The sequence below is a fragment of the Cyprinus carpio genome, chromosome A2, assembly GCF_018340385.1.
Source record: "Cyprinus carpio isolate SPL01 chromosome A2, ASM1834038v1, whole genome shotgun sequence".
Lineage (NCBI taxonomy): Eukaryota > Metazoa > Chordata > Actinopteri > Cypriniformes > Cyprinidae > Cyprinus > Cyprinus carpio.
In genome coordinates, this window is record NC_056573.1 from 12199098 (window position 1) to 12222959 (window position 23862).

Genomic DNA, 23862 nt, shown 5'->3' on the forward strand with positions numbered 1-23862 from the left:
TTTTTTTTTAATGGATGAAAAAAAAAGTTCTACGTATTTCCAGGTTTAAATTTGATTTTGAATCCCAGATGTTCAATGTGGACTTTAAGACTTCACTATATATTTAAAAACACTTCAGTCTAAGGCCGTTGAAAATCAAAATTATGTGCGGTTGTATTGTGCGAATGTATTATATTGATCATTTGTTTTTTGTCTTTACACCTGGTATATAGACAGAGACAGATTGTTGTAGTTGGCTGTATAAATCTTCCACTCTATCCAAGGAATAACCTGTTGATATGCTCTGACCCATGGAAACTCTTTTCAGACTGCATGCCTCTGACAAGATCTAGTAGTTCTCTGCTGTCTGATGGCAGTAAAGCACTATGATAAATGAGCAGTTATTCCTCCAGGGTTTTGCATTACTCTGTGTGTGCAATCACTGATCCTGAGTATTTTCTGCTTTTGCATTTATTTTATCGTAGTCTGGAAATCAGTTCATATGTAACTGTTCTACCAAATGCCAAACAGCCCTGCTTACTGTTTCACTGAGAACATTCAGAATTTAACACCTCTGGTTCACCTGAAATCATGAGGATATCATGATAAATGTAAATAGTTTTTTTTTTCTTTCATGTTTTTATTTATTAACCAGTAGCTTTAATAAATGTGAAAATAAATATGTGATAATAAAACAAAATAGTTGCCACCTTGTAAATACAGGTGCATCTCAATAAATTAGAATGTTGTGGAAAAGTTCATTTCAGTAATTCAACTCAAATTGTGAAACTCGTGTATTAAATAAATTCAATGCACACAGACTGAAGTAGTTTTAGTCTTTGGTTCTTTAAATTGTGATGATTTGGGCTCACATTTAACAAAAACCCACCAATTCACTATCTCAACAAATTAGAATATGGTGACATGCCAATCAGCTAATCAACTCAAAACACCTGCAAAGGTTTCTTGAGCCTTTGAAATGGTCTCTCAGTTTGGTTCACTAGGCTACACAATCATGAGGAAGACTGCTGATCTGACAGTTGTCCAGAAGACAATCATTGACACCCTTCACAAGGAGGGTAAGCCACAAACATTCATTGCCAAAGAATCTTGCTGTTCACAGAGTGCTGTATCCAAGCATGTTAACAGAAGGAGGGTAGAAGAAAAAAGTGTGGAAGAAAAAGTGCACAATCAACCGAGAGAAAAGCTAATGAGGGTTGTCAAGCAAAATCAATTCAAGAAAGTGATTCACAAGGAATGGACTGAGGCTGGTGTCAAGGCATCAAGAGCCACTGTTAAAAAGGCCCACTGTAAATGAGAATTTTTCTCGGTGATCAGCCAAATCGATTCAAGAAACCTAAAGCGAACTATTCCATTTCCCACAGGCAGTGATTAGTGTTTTTGGTAGAAAATAGCCCGCACAGGTCAAGGCTTTCTCATGCATGTTAGATGAACCAAACCACACACAGATGGAAAAACACAATGTAATGTCTGCACTTACGTGCTCATTTATGGAATTGTTGTGAAGAAAATAAATGCATCAGGACTTAAACCTGCATCTTTATGTCTCTTACCGGACATCTGTGGTGAACTAGTCCCCCCACTGGCAACCCCAACTGGTTTAGTTGTACCAGTTTCCTTTAGCCACCACACACAGACTCCACTCCTGAACCACAGACAACTTCAGAGGCATCTTACCTGGGCTAAGGAGAAGAACTGGACTGTTGCCCAGTGGTCCAAAGTCCTCTTTTCAGATGAGAGCAAGTTTTGTATTTCATTTGGAAACCAAGGTCCTAGAGTCTGGAGGAAGGGTGGAGAAGCTCATAGCCCAAGTTGCTTGAAGTCCAGTGTTAAGTTTCCACAGTCTGTGATGATATGGGGTGGAATGTCATCTGCTGGTGTTGGTCCATTGTATTTTTTGAAAACCAAAGTCACTGCACCCGTTTACAAAGAAATTTTGAAGCACTTCATGCTTCCTTCTGCTTACCAGCTTTTTGAAGATGCTGTTTTCATTTTCCAGCAGGTTTTAACACCTGCCCACACTGCCAAAAGCACCAAAAGTTGGTAAAATGACCATTGTGTTGTTGTGCTTGGCTGGCTAGCAAACTTACCCGACCTGAACCCCATAGAGAATCTATGGGGTATTGTCAAGAGGAAAATGAGAAACAAGAGACCAAAAAATGCAGATGAGCTGAAGGCCACTGTCAAAGAAACCTAGGCTTCCACACCACCTCAAGTGCCACAAACTGATTTGCCACGCCAAATTGAGGTAATTAAAGTAAAAGGAGCCCCTACCAAGTATTGAGTACATGTACAGTAAAATGAACATACTTTCCCAGGCCAACATTCACTAAAAATGTTTTTTTTTTTATTTGATGAAGTATTCTAGAAGTTGAGATAGTGAATTGGTGGGTTTTTGTTAAATGTGAGCCAAAATCATCACAATTAAAACAACAAAAGACTTAAACTACTTTAGTCTGTGTCCATTGCATTTATTTAATACACGAGTTTCACAATTTGAGTTGAATTACTGAAATAAATGAACTTTTCCATGACATTCTAATTGATTGAGATGCACCTGTAAGTGGAAAAATTTTCTTAATATGTAATAGTACCAGAACTGTAAAATTATATTGTTACAGAAGTTGAAGATGAAGCATATTTCCTGCAGCATTAGTGCTACCAAAGGGTAATATTTGGAAACATAATGACTGTTTTCACACAGGTTTCCTGAATGCTTCCCTGTTTGCATTTGGTCAGAGAAACAAAACATCCCTGCACTCACAACATTGGTTGAACCAGTATAACTGTGAATAGATGACCAAACAATCACCAATGTTTTGGTGGCACAGAGTGTTAACACTTTTAATGCTTTATAATTGGCACACTTTAAAGCAGTGACAGGGAGAGGTGGTTGCATGTACGTTTGCTCAGTTGCACACCAATTATTGTTATTTGCATAAAAAATATTTTCAGATAGAGCTTAAAGCGGAGAAATAAAGGTTGCTTTTTCATGGCCATCTACAGAAAAATCTTTCATTTCATGTGCCATGTCTAAGTAGAGTAGTACTTTTATAGGGAAGTATGGGATTTATGAAATACAGAGGAAATCTGCTTTAGTCAGAGGGGTTTTGATTTAAAGAGAACCATAAAGCCTCTGTCCTCCCACAACATCAGCAAGGCTGCGTAGACCAAGCCAGAGACAGTACACTCTTTTTGGACACACATACACATACGTTTCCCACTCGAATAGCCATCAATGTCAGTGTTGACAGCAGTTTCCATCCACCATTTATTTTCTTAGGCCTTATCTTGCTTTATCAGATAAAGTAAAGGACATTTGAGAATTAGAGACTTGGATGAAAAATAAAACTTTTATTACAACTTATTATTTTAATGGAAACTTGAGGGAGTATATTACTTAGATGCTGTATATTGTGCCATGCAAAGGCTAGTGATGAAATATTGATCCAGGTTTTGAGATCACAACCTTGGGCAGTCTGCAGCTATTCAATTGCAAGATATACTTTGGCTTTATGTATCACAGTTTGACCTTTTATTGGGCAGTGTGACATTAAATCTTATAGCCACCATGTTACATGTATACAAATTATACTTTATATCTTAAAGTTTCATAAATGAGTAACTGTTTCTCATAAATCTGACTATTTCTAACAAATTCTTCTTTAAATCTCAAGATTGTGACTTTATATCTCACAATTCTTTCTTTATCTCACAATGTGAATTTCAAAATTCGCAAATCATTTGTGACTTTTAATTTTTATCATTTTGACTTTGTATCTCACTTTATCTTTAGGAGTGTGAATTTAAATCTCGCAATTTATCTTCACAACTTGTAAATATACCAATTAGAATTTACATCTCAAAATTTGACTTTTGACTGTTTTTCCATAATTGTGACTTTATTTCTCATAATTGTATCGTTATGTCTTACAATTGTTACTGTCTTATTTTAAACTCAATCTCACAATTACCATTTTTATTTTTTTATTTTGAGGCAGAAAGGGGCTTTTAAACTTAGAAAAGATTTCTCAAGCTCTGATTTAAATTAAGACAGGACTTAACATTCCAAGCCTAATGAAACACATTAGATATCAGTTTATTACATCGCTGTTTGTAAAACTGATCATTAGAATCATCAAAAGATCAAAGTTCAACTAAAACATGAGATGACCAATAGCAAAAAGCCCCTAATATGTGAATTTATCACTCAATAAGACATTGCGTGTACAGACATCTGTCTCTTCTTGTAATTCCTTCTTGTGTAGATTGTCGGGATCTTTAAACCATTTGTCAACTGTTCAACATTTTTTCTAGAGCCTGTCCAGAAAAATGATTTATGGGACTTAGCGGATTATATTCACTAGAGGCTAGGAGTGCCACGTCTTCTGCTATTAAATGTTAGCGGTGAGGTTAAGGCAACAGTACTAAACACAAAACAGTCTGTTTGGAGCACCTTAAGGTTATTATCTAAGCACTTGGCCTTGTGTTGCTAAATTGTGTGACCTGACAGAATATTGTTCTGTAATAAATATGTTGAACGGTGTTAGTGTTTTCTTAATTTTTATTAGAGAGGCTTGCTGTAAAGCATTCCTTGAGAATATCCATTTGTCTCCCTCTTGGCCGATGTCTTGGTGTTGGATTGCAATCGTCTGAACATCTGCAGCTTATTCTTCTTGTTGTTTTTTGTTTTGTTTTTTTAAGTGAAATGTCACGTGGGATTACTTTTACCCCCATGAGCTACAGCTATTTTCAGTTTAAATTGACCTATTATAAAACGATGCTATAAACGCATGGGGTCATATAGCTCTTATGCAGGATTACCTGTAGAAATCTCTGATTCCTGCTGTAATCAAGTGATTTTAGTGTGTCTCCAAGGCTATATCTGTAATGGAGCCGAGGAGACGTGAGGCGTGTGGATCCATATGCAAGCTTTATTTAAGGACGTGGTCAAAACAGGCGAGAGTCAGACAATGGCAAACAGGAATATTGAGGGTAAGACATAAGAGTAGTCCAGTGAACGGGCATGGTCGATCTCCAGCGAAGAATATCCAAACAGGGTAATCCAAAGGGTAAATCCGGAACACAGGCTATGGTCCAGGCGAGGGTTAAGTAGTATCCGAACAGGGCGGGATGAGAGGGGTAATCAAAGACAGGCTATAAACTTCAGGGCAGGCAGAGAACACACAGAAATGAGATACACAGGCTAGGATCAAGACACGAATGACTCAAGATTAAACTATGAAAACAAGGAATGGCTCCGTAAAGTGCTGTCACTGACTGAGGGATAAACGCAAACAATACTCGGCAGTGAATGGTGGTGTGAGACTGATTTATATACTGTGTGTTAGTAGTAGCAGCTGTGTGTGATTGGTTTCAGGTGAACTTGTGATTAGTGCGATGGAGAATGGGAAATGTAGTCCAGGGTGATGTGTAACAGTCAGAAGTTCATGAGCAGGATTCGTGACAATATCAGATTCTCCATAGCATGGCTAATTTTTGTTAGTTTTCTTTTCACTTTAGATTACTTTCATAATGTATATTTTGCTCTGGGCACTTCACATTGCCATTCTGTTGTTTTCTCTTGGTCACAAAATGATGGTAGGATAACAGACTGAGCTCTGTCCATGTCCTCTGAGAGACCCTCTGCTGTGTTCACAGAAGTGCTCAGTCACCGACCCGGCATGGAAAATATGATGCACTTCATTAACTCTGTTTGTAGTGATGGTCTGGCATGATGCATGAGCCAGCATGTATATTTTCCTCTATGTTTTTTTGATTTTAAGATCTCACATAAAAATCCCAATTCTTATTATTTAGTATTTCATTTTTATATTTTTTAAAACGATTTTACTGCTTAAAGTAAAATAAAATAAATTTTTATTTTGTTTTAAATAAATGCTTATTTGTAAAACGAAGGTATATGTGCGTTATATTCTAATAGTGTTGAATTACAGATGTAGTGGGGGATTTTTTTTAATGCAAAGTGGTGCACACAAAAGTGTGCTTCATGTAGGAGCATAAGTATTTAGTTTTCATTTGTAATGCTAGTCAATAATACACTACTGTTTCAAAGTTTGGGGTCAGTAAAAAAAAAAAAAATTAATAATTTTATTCAGCAAGGAATATTTCTAACTGCTTTTCTTTAAAACTTTCTATTCATGAAAGAATCCTTAAGATATATCACAGTTATGTAAGATGTATTAATGTAAAGTAGGACAACTGTTTTCAGTATTGATGATAATAAGAAATATTTCTTGAGCAGCAAATCAGCATATTAGAATGATTTCTGAAGGATCATGTGATACTGAAGACTGGAGCAATGATGCTGAAAATTCAGCTTAGCCATCACAGTAATAAATCACATTTTAAAATACATTAAAATAGAAAACAGATATTTTAGACTGTAATAATTTCACAATAATACTGATTTAATGCAGCCTTGGTGAGCATAAAAGTCTTCTTTCAAAGTTTAAAACTCACTGATTCCAAACTTTTGAATGGTAGTGGATTTCTATGCTGAATCCACTTGATCCACAAATTTAAAGTAAATATTAAGGTTTTAATCACAAAAATGTATTTATTACGTTTTTACAGTGCAAACATCTAATTTGCTTGCAGTAACAACAAGCAATTAACAGGGCTGAATGTGCCTGCATAAAGTGTGTTTACACTTACTGTAAAAAAGGTAGTTTTCAAAAGTACACTGTGTGTCTAAGTTTAAAGAAAAAATGGCCATTAATTCCTGTTAATGCAATTGCAATAAATAGTTTTTGATGTCATGTGCTCTTCTCTGTAATATTAGCATATATTAAAGTCACCACCAGGTTGCTGTTTAGCAAGAAAATGTATGTGGAAATATCAGTGTAATGCCCCTTCAAACGTCTATGACTATAAAGCATAACACCCACTCATGCTTTAAAATGTCAGTCTAAATCAGACAAACCGAGCTTATTTTTAATCTTGACCATAAATGTTCAGTGGAAAGCTGAGATCACGGCACTGCCCCCTTCCTTTCCCCCTCTCTCTCTCTTTCTCTGTGCACCCTATTGTGCCTCAGAAATCTTTATACAATCTCTACAGCTCTTACCGGTATGGATGTGCACCACATTTTATGTGCACAATTAGGAAAAGGCAGCATGCACAGAAACGGCGATTAAACAATCGAGGACACATCCTCTGCCCACAGTGTCTACGCACGAGTATGTGACCTGCTGGATGACCCTGTAATTAGCAGTCTCATCAGATTGGTAACGTCTCCCGTTGTGCTTCTGTGAGACTTCAATCTCAACATGAAGTATCAAGAAGCATCTTTTTAAAACTCAAATGCATGTTCACTTGTGGTTAACTGTGCTTTTGCCTTTAAAATGTTCAAGTTTTGGTGTTGTGCATGGATGTCCGAGCCCCTGGATGTTCATTGACGTCATGTGATCATTTTTTCTTTTTGATTAGAAACAATGGATAGAGGAACAGGATGAACAGCCTTCTGGCTGTGTCCCAGTGGACTGGTTATTAAACTAAGAGACTAAATGACTACGTGAGATTCATATGAACTTGTGGCTCCGCCTTCTTCTTTTCTATACATAAAATGCTGCATGAAAGCATATAAACAAACATGCCTCAATGTGTGGCCAGTGCTCTTTCTTTTCTTAAGATGTTTTGAGTGTAGGTTAGTGATTACATGGACTGTGATGGGACAGGCCGGGCTGGTGCAGCCCTATAATGTGCCCGGGTTAGGACTGACATAGCACCCCAGTGTCTTGTGACGCATGCTGGGTGTCAAGTGTTCAGATACTGACAGTCAACAGGCAGCATATCATACGGCTGCAGGGGATTTAGTATCAGCTCTCTTATTCCTCACACTGGAGGTGTTCTTGAAATGTCTGAAGGTTTCTGCTCGAAGCCTTTGTAGCGAGTTGGTCTCCACTTAGAATCAATTTCAACCTGTTCCTGAAGGCAATGATAGGCTGAGTTGAAGACAATTAAGTTACAGTGTGGAAACCTGTTTCAGGCTGAAGCTGTAAAAAAAGAAAAGTAACTTCTTACACTGAATTATATTTGTTTATTTGTTTAAAAAGTAATAACAAAATTGGTTTTTTTAGTTAATGTAGTTATAGTGGAGATAATGTGCACATGTAATTTAATTCTCAATGCTTTGTTTATGTAAAGCTCTGGAATGCACCAGATGCTAAATCCAACATCTTGAACCCCAAAATCTCCTAAATTTCTTACATTTTAAATTCATCTGCAATGCATTTTATAGTTGTTTGACACTTCAGTACAGTTGTTTACAGACTGGTCATAAATGCTGCTAGTCATCATTGTATTTATTTATTTAATCATTATCAAGTTGAGTTGTTTATAGTCAATATTCTCTATATATACTATATACTATCATCATGGTTTGACTGAAAAAGGCCAGCTTCACACATGCTTATTTGATCATGAGCCACAGGAGGCATCCTATTCCCAGAAAAACAGCCCATTTTTCCACAGCACTACAAGCACAAAGACTGTTCACAAGGACCAGTTCATCTCACTGGTGTGACTGGCCACTATTCAATGATACAGACAGTTGTCATAACAGTGTAAAGAAAGGAATTAGTTGAAAATAAAAATGTCAATGTATACTTTGAGCTTTATAAAGAAGTATCTGTATTTTTCACATCAGATTCACATATTGAAGCCGAAAGAACTACAATCAATGCGAATTGCAAGTGAATTGTTTTGCACAAAGGATTATTCGAATTATTCTTTTTTTTAAACAGACAAAACTGTGATCATATCTTATGCACCTTAGTAAGTAATAATAGTAAGAGAACAGTATTATTAGTAAGAGAACTCAGACATTTGAATCGATTAATGCACTTAATAAATGGGCTGATATTCCTGTAAGCACAATGCACTGATGTAGTTTCCACATGCAGTACGAAAACGGCATTAAAAACAGCTTCATCAAGTGATGAAATTCCCACATTCCCTTTTGACAGAGGATGTCTTAAAATGGCAACATGGAAATGTGTGGGTGGATAGACGTGTGGGCTAAAAATAGCACAGCAGAAATCTCCATAAATATTCATGAATGGGGGAAGAATCTAAGGCTACCTGCAGCTCTAAATATAGCGCTTCCGCTTGGTTCCCTCACACAGAGATGGGCTATTTATAGCAGCGGCTCTGCAGAGTGTGTACAGGGACCCATAGGAGACACAGCATTAAAGATGAGGGATGGAAGCAGAAACCAAGTGGAAGCGGCAGCCTCTGCCCCAAGCACAGGTATTTTTAGAGATGGATACGGTGTCCCCTCACACCAGAGCATACAGTAGTATGAATTAGAGATGCGCTATGTATGTGTTTTCATCCGTTCAGAAAAATGCTGCTCTCTCTCTTTCTTTGTCTATATGTCTCTTGCTCCTGTATGCAGTCACATGAATGGGATGCACTGGGCTGATTATGTAATACAATGTTAGAGACGTCAGATTTGTCCTCATGCAACATCGGTGAAAGATGTGAATGTGGACATGCGATAGAGATGGAGATTGTACTTATTTTAGCTGGACGAACACTATACCTTTCAAACATACAAATATATTTTGCAGGGTGGTTTGCATGTGTTCTAGATCAGAGGTCTTCAAATTGTAGTCCAGGGAGAAGTTCAGAAAAAAATGGTGTAAAATTATATAATATTATTAAGAATTAATATTATTTTAAAATATTAAAGTGCATTTAATATTATAATAATTATTATCATTACTGTTATTGAAAATAAATCATTAATTATTATTAGTTAATTATTAAATTTTATATACACACACACACACACAAATACATATATGTGGGGTGGGTGTGAAATATATGAAATTTAGCGAATTTATAATTTTATTCTAAAGCTATTATATTAATATATATGAGTTATATTAAATTATAATTCTAATAAATATGTTAACTATTTATTAGCCGTTTTCTAGATGACCTGATATTATGTTCAAAGCATCTTTTAGAAATATTTAATATGCTTAAATGCTATGATCATGCAGATAAAAAGGTAAATAAAGCCTAATGCACAATAAACTTTAAAAAAAAAAGCTGAATATATGGTACATTTGGTCATAATTGAACTTGAGCAACATGAACTGCAGTATTACGTGTTGAACTAGAAAACAGAGGCTATAAATACTAGTGTTGTTTCCTTTATTTTATTATTGTTATTAATTTATGCAATGTATTTCCTGCTCTCCCAAATATAGAAAAAAATTGGCCATTGACTTGCAATGTTTTTCCACTCCTTCACGTTAACCTAATAACACACTGTAGATGAATACATTAGCAGTGGATCATTATCAAACAGACAGCGCATCAGAGGCAGGACCATTGATTAATATAATCACCAGATATGGTGTGTTTCAAATCCGTGCCGGTTTGATTGGGAATTGACTTTACCTGAGGAGGGTATTTTTAGGCTTCTCACATGCTTCCACGTCAATGAGCTGAGGCTATTTTTAACTTAGCATTCCTGCATCACATTGACCTTGAAAAACACAACTCATTCAGAGCTTTGCTGCCTCTGTGTCTCAGGAGGTCTTACCCACTCCACAAAACCTGAATCTGTCACTGAGATGGACAGTTTCACTGCACTCAGACTAGTTTAGAGGAGGATGAAATCTCAGATGCATTTCTCTCATTCACTTTCACCATGACATACTTATTAGATCTCTGTGTGTGGAATAAGGTCGAAAGCAGTAGCTGTTTTGTCATTCTGTTGCTATACCATGGCATTTAAAAGGATACTCCGCTCAAAATGTGAAATTCTGTTATTATTCACTCACCCTTTATTCTGCGGAATGCAAAAAAAAACAAAAACAATTTTTTTAAAGAATGCTGGTAACCAAACAGTTTAGGTTCCCATTGATTTCTATTGAATGGTATATATATATATATATATATATGTATATCTATATATATATATATATATATATATATATATATATATATATATATATATATACACTGTACTACAAGTATTACCAACAAAATATTGTCTTTCATGTTCCACAGAAGAAACAAAGTCATACAGGTTTGGAATGACATGATGACAGATTTTTCATTTGTCCCTTTAAAGGGTTAGTTCAACCAAACTAACCAAATTGAAACTAAAAATGAAAATTCTGTAATTAATTACTCACCTTCATGTCGTTCCAACCCCGTAAGACCATCATTCATCTTCGGAACACAAATTAAGATATTTTTGATGAAATCCAAGAGCTTTCTGACCCTGCATAGACAGCAACACAACTACCACGTTCACGACAGCACCATGACGCAGGAGCCAGCGTTCTGATGTAGAGAAGAACAGAAGAGGAGAAATTGTTGAAATAAGCTGTTATTTTTGTTTTCTTTGTGCAAAAAAAAGTATTATCATAGCTTCATAAAATTTCAGCTGAACCACTGATATACATGGACTATTTTAATGTCCTTACTTCCTTTCTGGGCCTTGAATGTGTCAGTTGCCTTGCTGTCTATGGAGGGTCAAAATTTCTGTTCCAAAGATGAACGAAGGTTTTGTGGGTTTGGAACGACATGAGGGTGAGAAATTAATGACAGGATTTTCATTTTTGTGTGAACCTTTTAGTCCTTTATCCACATTAGAGTCCACACTGAAAATATTTGATTAAAAACATGGACTTTATAGATGGAAAGTTTTCTATTTTAAAAAATAAAATATATTTTTAAAAATGTTTGTTATGATGTAAAATAACTAAAAAAAAATTCTACTTGATTTCAGGGCAATAATATTATATATATTTATGACATTGATCATGTGACTCTTACACAAACGGTCAGATGTTTTTAAAATTTAGATCATCACTGACTATTAAAGGGAAAGTGATATATTATAGCAAAAATTTAACCACCTCTTCAAGAGCACTTTAAGAGTTTTATTGGTTATCAACTATAACATAAACATATTTTAGTTTATCGGTATCATCCAGAATTTTAGTATTGTGTACTCCTATTGGATAACATAATTGTCAGGTTTTACACAAACATCTGGAGTTCATGCAGTTTTGAGTGCACTCAACTTGTTAGGATGATGTATTATAATGTAATGTAAAAAAAACTGTACTAAATTAAAAAAAAAATTTGTTCAGACTTTTGGACCCCACTTTATGTAAATGTGTCTCTTTTTCTTCAGTGATGTAGTGTTAGAGCTGCTGGCTTGGTATTAGTGAGGCACTGAAACATATTCTGAGTTTGGTGTCATGCAGATCACAGAGACTGATATACTGTATGTCTAGCTCTGTCATAGTAACTCGCAACACTAGTGCTTACATCTAGATTGACGCAGGAAGAGAGCATCTCGCTGTGCATTTGTGTGTACTGTAAGTCTCTCTCTCAGTGACCTTTTGCACTAGTTCAGCTCATTGACACAGTGTATGTACTGCACATATAGAGACGCTGGGTACAGTTTTTCTCATAAAACTGTCAAAAAATCATATAGCAAAGCATGGTAATAAAATATCCAGGTGAATTGTATGAACCCTTTCTTTTTGTCTTTCTTTCCTCAGTTTTGATGTTGAGAATGGGCTATCGGTGGGCCGCAGTCCTCTGGAGTCCCAGGCCAGTCCAGGCTCCGGCCTTGTGCTGCAGGCCAATTTCCCACACAGTCAGCGGCGGGAGTCCTTCTTGTATCGCTCCGATTCTGACTTTGACCTTTCACCCAAGGCCATGTCCCGAAACTCATCCACGGCCAGCGAGCTGTGAGTATTACTTGTGTCATTCATGATTGAATGTTACAAAATAATAAAATAAATAGTGATTTTTATTTTTTTGAAATTAATTTTATAATTTTACTAAATAATAAAATGTTTTATAGTTTTCACAAAAATATTAAGCAGCAAAACTGTTTTCAACATTGATAATAATAAGAAATGTTTCTTGAGCACCAAATCAGCATATTTGAATGATTTCTGAAGGATCATAAGACTGGAGTAATGATACTGAAAATTCAGTTTTGCCATCACAGGAATAAATTACATTTTTAAAAATTAATATGATGAAAAACTGTCATTTTATTTTGTAATAATATTTTCTGATTTACTGTGTTTTTGATCAAATAAATGCAACCTTGCTGAGCATTAAGAGGCATAAAAACATTGTACCAACAACACATTTTTGAATGGTCATCAGTCTCAACCAGGGAAAAAAAATTAGTTTTCATGTGCATGTTGTTTGAGTCACTGCAAGCTTCACGTGTTACAAGTTGCACAAGTGTGTACTTGAGCTACAGTGTTTTGTGGCTGGAAGAGTTCTGTTAATTGAGACTGTAAATGTGTGCCTCATAACAGATGTGGATTATTCCAGCTGGTTGATTATGTTTGAAACAAAGTTCTCCCAAGACACACTTTTTAATAGTGTATTACATCAAATCATATTGCTCGGTCATTTTGGAAAATCCAAGGCACTGGTTAAAAACTCCTTATTATTACCACTTCCAGCTGTTCTTTCCATCTGAGCACGCTTGCATGTCAGCTCTGGTTTGCCGGGATTTCAAATCGGAAAAAGGGCACCACATTCTTGTTTTTTTCTGCAGTTTATTTTTCCAGCCTGCGTCAAAGCCCATCGCCCAAATTGAAACACCTTGAGGCTGGTTCACACCACCCCAATAAACACCAACAGGGTGAACACAACCACCTACAACTGCTGTTTGTTGGGCTGATGTGAACTAGTGTGCTTAATCGCAGGTCACCAACTCTTGCTTATCTTTTCAAAGGGAAGAGAGTTTGAAGCACTGGGAAGTCAACTGGCTAAATCGGTGAGAAGATATAGAAAAATATTGACCTGCTCTTAAAAGGGCTGTCCCCCATTTCTCCATTACAGAATCCAGGCTGGTTCTCTCCGCTAGATCAGTCTAACCTCAGAGCTTCCCCTGTTTACTCTTCGCTGCCATGAGCATTACTCACGCCACCAAAGAGGCTTTAGAATATATGAATAAAGACGCAATTCCCAGTGTGTTCCCTAGTTCGGCTCCTCTCCCGCTGCTCCTAAAATACATGCATGACACACCCTATCCGAGCCCATCAGTGTTCTTATTACATATTTCCATAAGCTTTTAATGTAGGATACCTAATATTCCATTGGAGAATCTGAGGTACCTTTCTTATGCTGAGCTGTATTTCTTTATTTCCATCCAAACATGCATGTTAATCCAAAACGTATTACCACCCGCTTGCTCGTTTGAATGATGGTGTGCTGTAACCTGAAGCCAACCACATCCTTAAGTCCCCACAGTTAAACTCTTAGTCATTCGTTTTCACTGATCCTTAAGTAATTTTATGTGCCTACTTTTATTATTAGGAGATTAAAGAGCTGTCTTTTCCAATATGGAGTTTTTTAAGTTTGATTTGTGAATTGTTCTTGTATTTTTCTCTTACAGACATGGAGAAGACATGATAGTTACACCGTTTGCACAGGTTAGTATTAGAGTGGGCCTTGAAAATGAAAGCTTGCATAGTTGATCTGACATTAATGGGCATTTATAGGCTTTGCATCATGTGGTTTCAGATGATCACTCTGTTAAGGAACTTGGTAGTTTGACTTTGCTCTCCCTAGATTTTAAAGAGAGATTAATCTCCTAATATTTAGAAGTGTCTTTTTTTGTGGAAGTGGAGTGTGCTGCCTTTGGCCTTTGCAGGAACAGCCCTTCTGCTCTTATGCAGCTTGCTTTATGTGGGATTTGCGTCACCATTGTACTCGGTTTACAAAACAGGCTAGGAATCCAATACTGCATTTGTCGATATGGATGCTGACAGATGAGAAATCTGCATGGCTTTGGAAATCCGATACCCTTCATGTCCTTTTGAAACTCCAAAAGAGCTGCAGAATTTCAGACAAGCCAGACGTTTTACGCAAATGTTTCGTTTTCTAGGTCACCTCTTTATGTAACTTTCTCACTCGCTGCGAAAATCATTTTATTAACCTGTTTTATCTTGTCTTCAAGTAATAATACCTGAACATTGAAAAAAAATAAGATGAATGCATCTGAGAAGCAAAATGGCTCAATATGTTAAAAATGTTCAAATGTTACTTGCTGTTTAAGTTTACTGTTTGACATAATTGTGTGAAATTTAAGTTTAAAACAATTTACAACATTTTACTATATATACTGTATGTGTGCGTGTATAATAAAAGTATATTTTAAAGCAAATACATTTAATTTGTTTTTGTATATATTGTATATATTTAATTCTATAAAATAAAAAATAACTAAATAAAAATAAATAAAATAAAATAAAAATCAAAAACACTGATTTCTGAATACATATATTATTAATACTATTTAATATTAGGCTGTAAGTGAGTTGGAGTAGCTTCAAAAAGAAAGAAAGGACTAAGGATGTGTTCTTGGCATGGGCCTACAGTACGTTATTGTTCTTCTCATAGGTCCTTGCCAGCTTGAGGACTGTGCGGAGCAACTTTGCTGTTTTGACCCATCAGCAAGACCGTTTCCCGAACAAGTAAGGCCCAATAAACTGTGTAATGCCTGTTCAAATGCTTTTTAAGTCATGCTTGAGCTCCACTGACAAAAATCTCCACAGGAGGTCCACTGGAAGCAACCCACCATCCATGTGCAAGACAAGCCTTCCAGGTTAGACAACAAACTCTTGTAGAAAAGGAAAACAGATGTACAAAGATTATTTTTTAATGCATATGATGATGAACACATTTCAGTTGTCTTGAATATAACAATGCTTGGCTGTATTTTGCAGAGGAGCCGTTTCAGAAGTTGGCAGTGGAGACTCTGGATGAGCTGGACTGGTGTCTCGAACAGCTCGAGACTCTCAAGACACGTCACTCAGTCAGTGAGATGGCATCCAACAAGGTAGATCTTCCAAAAAAAAAGATGATTCATTACTTACAGGCCTCAAATATCCCGATTGTCACCCGGGGACTTGCCCTAAGCACTAATAACCATCTAACACAATACATCAACACTTGCTGATAAAAGCACTTAAATACTCAACATGCCTCTGTATGAATTACATATGCGTCAGATGTCTATTTTAGATTGGAATGGGATTCATGCATGTTCTGAATCACTCCCATCCCCCGTCCTCATTGTGTGCTGAAAAATGTGAATGAGAGTGGAGTCATGGATGAATCTGCTTCCCCCCACCCCCTCTATCTCCCCCCATTCCTGCTGGGGATTTCATAGCCTGTGTGACGTGTGATTAGCCCACACGCAACAACTACGTGCACCGCAGATACATACTCTCACACACATGTGCACATATGAACACGTTTGAGTGTTTTCACTCTCGCTAACATCACTAACGTATCTGCTGCACAGTCAGGAAGCACCCTGCACTGCTTGAGGCCAAAAATATATAAAAACTGAGCGTGCAAAAACCTTTCAGAATATTTGGGTTAAAATAAAAGTACTGCATTTTTTTACTGCCATATTTTTATTCAAGTTTGGGTAAGATTCTGGAAAAGAGCTAAATAGCTACATATTTAGTATATAGGTGATGAAGCATCATTCTGTATATTATTAAATTAAAATAAAGGGAAGTATTTGCTCATTTAGTTTTGAAAGCACATTGAAAGTCATGAGGGACATTTTACTCCCACTGTTACCAGGGGCAAGAAGAAGATTTCTGCAATATATTTTTTTAATTTTTTTTTTAAGTTAATGTTATTAATTAATGTAAAATAATAATAAAAAAATGTACATTTTGTCAAGATTACTTAATGTTATGATAAATAATTAGGATAATTAAAATGTATTACCTTTCAAAAGTTAAAATTGCTGTCAGTTAGATTTCCTAATGTTTTTAAAGGAAGTATCTTATGCTTACCAAGGCTGCATTTATTTGCTTAAAATAAGGTGATATTGTGAAATTTTATTACAATTTAAAGTAACTGTGTGCTATTTTAATACATTTTAAAATGGGATTTATTCCTGTGGCAACAAAGCTTTCCCTCGTTCATTACATTGGAAAACACATCCACACACATGCGCACAAAGCATGAAGCGGCACCTGAAGCTTTCATCTTCAAACCAAGTGCACATGGTGCAGCCCCAGCCCCCTGTATCCACCCCATCCAGCCGTGGAGCAGCAAACCAATCTCATGCCTCCCCCTGACCCAGCCTCTGTGGCAAAACTCATCCGATTGGCCGGCATGCAGCAGCGAGTGGGGAGCTACCTGCCGGGAGGGAGAGCGGAGGCTGCTGGGAGGAGCCTGATCTCTGTGTTTACACATGAATCAGGCAGAGTAGGAGAGTAGAGCATGCGGCAGCGATGCAGCAGCACACGCTCTGAACCCGCCACAGGTGCAGCCCATGGCAGCTGGAGCTCCCACTGCTGGGACCGGGCAGCTCGGGCGATCTGGAACGTGTCTGTAGCATGCGCACTGGCAGAACGGAGCTTCTGTTTTGTTAAAGCTTCATATGGTGCTGAAATGCCAGACATCAGTTACTTGCTCTCTGTGTCGTGGATGTATGTTCAGGTAAGGCTTGGGTTGTGATTCTGCACGTTTGGCCGTGCACTTTCATTTAGTCAGGGAGAAGTTCTTGCATTGTTTTTGTCTGAAATTGAGAGGGATGCTCTCATTGACACTCTATAAATCACAGATGGTGTGTGAGGATGTCAGTCTGGGTGTGTGTGGCTCCTGCAGTACTACTATACATTTTGCTGCCTTAGTTGAAAAGTGCTTCATTCTGAAACCTCGTGTATGATTACATAATAGCACTACACAGATGAAAGGCACTCCTCCTGCTTGGTCCAGCCCCTCATCTTGGGTGACTGTAGGCCTGCTACCACTCTTAATGCAGTTATATTCAGATATGAGTATGTCATGTGATGTTTAACACCTTGACAATTTCTTAATTAAACATGTAGCACACATTTGTAGGATAATAATGTTTTGATCTCAAAAGATTCAGTTAGGAATTGTATGGAAAGGCTCAAATAAATTGTATGGATTTATTAAAATGAAGTACAGAGTAGATTGGAGAGGCTGATTCTCAAAGGGTATGTGTTTTGTTCTTGTATTCTGTTCTGCAGTTTAAAAGGATGCTGAATCGAGAACTAACCCAGCTGTCAGAGACTAGCAAGTCTGGAAACCAGGTCTCAGAGTTCATCTCCAGCACCTTCTTGGGTAAAACCAACTATTTAGAACTTTTTCTAATTTCAAATTCAATACTAACAACACATAAATATATTGCGATTTGTGAAAGAAAGTTATTTTATTATTTATGCATTTAGCAGACACTTTTATCCAAAGCGGCTTACAGTGTATTCAGGCTAACATTTTTTACCTAACGTGTTCCCTGGGAATCGAACCCACAACCTTTTGTGCTGCTAACACAATGCTCTACCACTGAGCCACAGGAAGTAATATATTATTTATATATTACTATAAAATGTATACATATTTTAAATTAGCTATCATTTTTATATTTTCAGTTTTTTTTTTGTAATTTAGTTTTAAATTTAGTATAAATTTTAGAGATTTTATGGGTTTTTGTCATTTTTTTTTATATATTTTATATAATACAACATGTATATTTTTATTTTTTTTATTAACTATTTAATAAAAAGTTAGTTTCTAACTAATTTCAAATTTTTATGTTTCCTGCCTAATATTTGTATCTTATTTCATTTCAACTTTATTTTGCTAAAACTGGCAGGACATTTTGACTTAACATTGTCAATGTTACAAATTTGCTTTAGTTTTGATTAATGATTTACATATTAACATTTGTTTGTTCTGAATCCTAAAACGTTCCTTTTTTTTCAAGTTTAAACTGCATTTTTTCCCCAGGTTTTCAGTGTGCATTTAATGAGCTGTCTGTGATTGCACGTAGTTATAAAAATGAACCTATGTTGCAGAGAAGCAACATGATATGGAGATTATGTCCCCACCAACCAAGGAGAAGGAGAAGAAAAAGTGGCCCATGTCTCAGATCAGTGGAGTGAAGAAACCCTCACACAGCTCCAGTGTCGCAGCTTCCAGCATCCCACGCTTTGGCATCAGAACTGACCAGGAAGATCTGCTGGCCAAGGTGAGCTCTCATGGCCAGCAAAACACCCTATCAGCAAACTAAAATCCCCATGGACTTTATCTGCAATAATTGTAACAAAGCCCAGTGCTCATTTTAACTGCATCCAACTCCCTTTTACAGGAGTTAGAGGACTTTGACAAATGGGGTGTGGATATTTTCAAGATATCGGAGTATTCTGGCAACCGACCGCTAACGGTAGCAATGTACACAATCTTTCAGGTACGAAATGTGGAATAAAAAAACTTTTCTCATGTAGTTTTGGTCAAACCATTATAATAACAAATGTCTTGAACCTGTAATCCACAGGAAAGAGACCTGTTGAAATCCTTTAAAATCCCTGTAGACACATTCATTACCTACATGATGGCATTGGAGGAGAACTACCACGCTGATGTAGCATACCATAATAGCATCCATGCAGCTGACGTGGTCCAGTCCACCAATGTCCTGCTGTCCACCCCAGCCCTGGAGGTTTGTCTCAATCAACTCCCTTTTCATCATCTGCTCATTAGTCTCTGAAGCAAGATGTTTCATATTTGCAATTCTGCTTTGCTAGGCTGTATTCACCGACCTTGAGATCTTGGCCGCAATGTTTGCTAGTGCAATACATGACGTGGACCACCCTGGAGTGTCCAACCAGTTCCTCGTCAACACAAGTGAGTGGCCGCGGCAGACCAGCAGTAACTTATCATTGTGGTTACACACTGTGTTGTTGACTTTGTAATACGTTTCTTCAGACTCAGAGTTGGCTCTCATGTACAACGATTCCTCTGTTCTGGAGAACCACCACCTGGCTGTTGGCTTCAAACTGCTGCAGGAAGAAAACTGTGACATTTTCCAGAACCTGACCAAGAAACAGAGGCAGTCGCTGCGCAAAATGGTCATTGACATGGTGAGGAAATGGAGGCAATGACAAATCTTTGAGGCAATGATGAAGAGGTCCAAGTCTGAGAACTACAACCAACATGTGGTTTTGTTTATTTACCGTGTATTTGACTCTTTACAGGTCCTAGCCACTGATATGTCAAAGCATATGAACCTGTTAGCGGATCTCAAGACCATGGTAGAGACCAAGAAGGTGACAAGTCTGGGTGTGCTGCTGTTAGACAACTACTCTGATCGCATTCAGGTATATTTTGAGCTTCTGTGGAGCAAAGCAATTTTATTTTGATAGAAATTCATTTTTGCTTCATAAGTAAGAAGTTGTGTGGTTAATCAAATGCTTAGGTTCTTCAGAACATGGTGCATTGTGCTGACCTGAGCAACCCAACAAAGCCCCTGGAGCTGTACCGTCAATGGACAAATCGCATCATGGTGGAGTTTTTTACTCAGGGGGACCGAGAGAGAGATAAGGGTATAGAGATCAGCCCCATGTGTGACAAACACAGTGCTTCCATTGAGAAATCACAGGTGAGTGAAGGAAAATTATAATTGATATGGCACAAACTGGCCTTGAGGACTTTGGGCCTCATTCCATCATTTATAATATAAATATAATATAATATAATATAATATAATATATATAATATAATATAATATAATATAATATAATATAATATAATATAATATAATATAATATAATATAATATAATATAATATAAATCAGTGTTGTAATTAACAAAAACTAAAACTTAATTAAATTAAAGCTGAAATAAAATATAAATATTAGATAAAAAATGTAAAATAAAAAAAGGGTTTCCAGCTAAGTCTAAGTACTATAATTATTAAAACTAAAATTGAAATTAAAATAAATAAAAAAATAATAACAACAACAATAATAATTTATCATTATGTAAAACCCTATATATATATATATATATATATACATGCAGACATACTATTTATTTCTAATAAATTAACAGACTTATCAATTATTAGTGTTTAAATCCACTGTTGTAGAATGACAGTACAAACTAATATTTACTGCTCATTCCTCGTCCATCAGGTGGGCTTCATTGACTACATCGTGCACCCACTGTGGGAGACCTGGGCGGATCTGGTTCACCCTGATGCCCAGGAGATTCTCGACATGCTGGAGGACAACCGTGAGTGGTACCAGAGCATGATCCCTCACAGTCCCACCTCCACCCCTGAGGACAAGGGCGGTGTGTTTGGGATGGGAGCCATGGGTGGAGGCATCGCCTCAGCAGGGGAGAAATTCCAGTTCGAACTGACCTTAGAGGAGGAAGGGGAGTCTGACATTGAGAGTCCAGTGGATGAAGAGTTCACTTCCACCGCACAGGATTCAGCTCCCTGCACACAGCAAGCCAACCTGACCACTCACTCCCCCGGCTGCAGGACAATGTCTTTTAAGATGGGCGAGCCGCCAGACAGTGAAGATGAAAATAGAGAACTTGACCAAGAAGGGAAAAGCGTGTCTTGCCTGCGTCTGGGAACATAACACTAGTGCACTTTTTCATTTCGTTCTTTTTTCTTCTTTCATACCTCTTCCTCGCCACCTACCTATTCCTCTTCATCCCATTCTTAGCTTCCTCGGGCGGAGGCGACGCAGTGCAGGAGAGCAAAGGAGAGGTAGGAAAGCTTCCACAGGATGTTTTTTATACAGTAGTCACCTTGCACTGGAGAAAGCTCCTATTCTACGGACTGTCAAAGCATGAAGCTTTCTTAAAACGTTCTTGGTCTTGAAAAGACCGGCTTTACTGTCAAGCGTAAAACTGCCTATGTGTTATGAACTGAGGGGAAACGTTCTCAAGTGTCTTCCTGTGACATCCCAGGTTTAAAGTTAGCAAACAAGTGGAGCCATCCGAACATAATAATTGATATACAGGACACTTTTTATGAGACGTATGTGCACTAAAATGTTTTTTTTTTTTTTAAGATACACTGTTGACATAAAGCTGGTGTATTATTAGCTGAACAAAAACAACCTAACCTTAACACACCAGAACATCTCAGGATTCAAAGAAACTTTCATGTAGCAAACAGCTTGAGGGTACCCACATAGTGACCACCGTCTTCCTTGGATCACTATAAAATCTCTAGACTGAAGTCGAGCCATGATTGTGATCTTTTGTGTTTGTATGTGACGCCACCTAGTGCTTAATAGTGGAACTGGAGCCACTTTTATAGGATTTACCACTCCAGCTGAACACAGTGGCTCTGTATTGTTGTTCCTTTGCACAGATTATTATCATCAGACCGTTTTAACTTAAAAACCCTTCTCACTTTAATTTGTAGGAATGCTGCTTTAATTTATGGCATGCACATAGTTTACATATGCTTCTCGTTTATTTTTCGATTCTGCTTCATCCAAAGCATGAGCGTAAGCATTATTACATTGTATGTCACGGTTTTAAAATGGCTTGTGTCTGATGTTCTAGGTAGCACTTTAGTAGATAACTTTGTCATTGCCAAACGTTGCTCCATCAGTAAGGGCTGGAGTCATTATTAACATACAGAAGACTAGGATTCAACCATGATCTGCAGGGTAACCAGCATGTGTACGCACCCTGTATGTAAGCTGGTCTCTGGAAGGCTGGGCTAGCTTGGAAACCCACATTTGCTGTATAGAAAGTGATCAGGGTCCTTAAACCACATGTGTACTTTCTCTCTCTTTCTGTGCTGGTCACACTGAAAAATAGGAGGTGTCTTAACATCTTTACAAATGTATGATGTCTAAACAAAAGTGAACAGTTTTGTTCTAAAATGAGATCTGTGCACTACAAGATGACACTTAAAGCCAAAGTTAGTTTTCTGTGCGAGACCTTTTGTGTTCTTTGGTTTTTGATTGATCAGTGCTCTGCTCTTCACAGGGACATAGCCAATGACTGTACAAGTGCCAAGCAAGCATGATCCATGCTGTACTGTAATTTCCATTTTGCCACTGGCTAATTTCCATCAATGACATTTTCTACTGTTAGTAGCGTACCGATTTGAGCATTTAGTTTTCTTTTAATTCTTCATTCAAAACTGTCGATTTGTCAAGCTGAAATTTTGTTTAAGAGTATTCATGTTAAATAACAGGTTTCAAATCTTTCAGACTCATTGTAAGTCAGATTATTTGTGTCCTTTTTATACCATGGTATGAATTTTAATATTGAATACAGTGAATCTATGTATGTAAATGGATTAGAGTAAACAGGGCTTTTAATTAGTGGCTATATGTTCATCTTGACGTCTGTCTGTGCTCTTTATAGCAATGTTTTGTGTGGTGAAAGAAATGCTGAGTGGCCATGCAAAGTTATGACTGACCGTATCCACATGGCACACCTCTGTTTGGTCTTTTTCCGTCGACAATCCCAACAGTACTGTTTACCACTACAACGCTGTTACTAATGTTGCTGTGATTGTTTTCCTGTTTCCAATGCCAATAAACGAAGGAATTTTTGTTAGGTTGGATTATTTTTTTTGTTGGAATCGGTTTAATATTAGTAGGATTGATTTATTTGTTTGTTGGTTATAAGTTTTATAAAGTATTAGGGGTTTTAAATGATTAATCACGATTAATCACATCCAAAATAAAAGTTTTGTTTACATAATATATGTGTGTATACTGTGTATATTTATTATGTATATATAAATACACACACATGCATGTATATATTTAAGAAGAATATGTTATGTTTATATATTAAATATATTTATATATAATATAAAATATAAGAATATAAATATATAAATGTAAATACATGTAAATATTTTCTAAATATATAATTTATGTGTGTGTATTTATATATACATAATAAATATACCCTGTACACATACATATATTATGTAAACAAAACTTTTATTTTGGATGTGATTAATCGTGATTAATCATTTGACAGCCCTAATAAAAA

The 23862-nt window shown here is 36.8% G+C and overlaps 1 protein-coding gene across 5 annotated transcripts in view; it reads left to right on the forward strand.

The window, feature by feature from the left end:
• Positions 1-23399, forward strand: part of LOC109055914 (cAMP-specific 3',5'-cyclic phosphodiesterase 4D-like) — a 43760-nt gene extending 20361 nt beyond the window's left edge. For 3 of the 5 annotated variants that reach the window (XM_042773430.1, XM_042773456.1, XM_042773436.1), the window contains 14 exons: positions 12564-12755; positions 14432-14468; positions 15439-15512; positions 15594-15643; positions 15765-15877; positions 18063-18156; positions 18891-19063; positions 19184-19282; positions 19370-19534; positions 19620-19719; positions 19801-19955; positions 20070-20192; positions 20291-20473; positions 21009-23399. In XM_042773430.1, the coding sequence (XP_042629364.1) occupies positions 12564-12755; positions 14432-14468; positions 15439-15512; positions 15594-15643; positions 15765-15877; positions 18063-18156; positions 18891-19063; positions 19184-19282; positions 19370-19534; positions 19620-19719; positions 19801-19955; positions 20070-20192; positions 20291-20473; positions 21009-21464 (2014 nt within the window). In that variant the 3' untranslated portion in view covers positions 21465-23399. Of the gene's footprint in view, positions 1-12563; positions 12756-13768; positions 13811-14431; positions 14469-15438; positions 15513-15593; positions 15644-15764; positions 15878-16803; positions 17506-18062; positions 18157-18890; positions 19064-19183; positions 19283-19369; positions 19535-19619; positions 19720-19800; positions 19956-20069; positions 20193-20290; positions 20474-21008 lie in introns of those variants that run through there. The other 2 variants (XM_042773448.1, XM_042773441.1) reach the window with 2 other exon arrangements.
• The last annotated feature ends 463 nt before the right edge of the window (positions 23400-23862 follow it).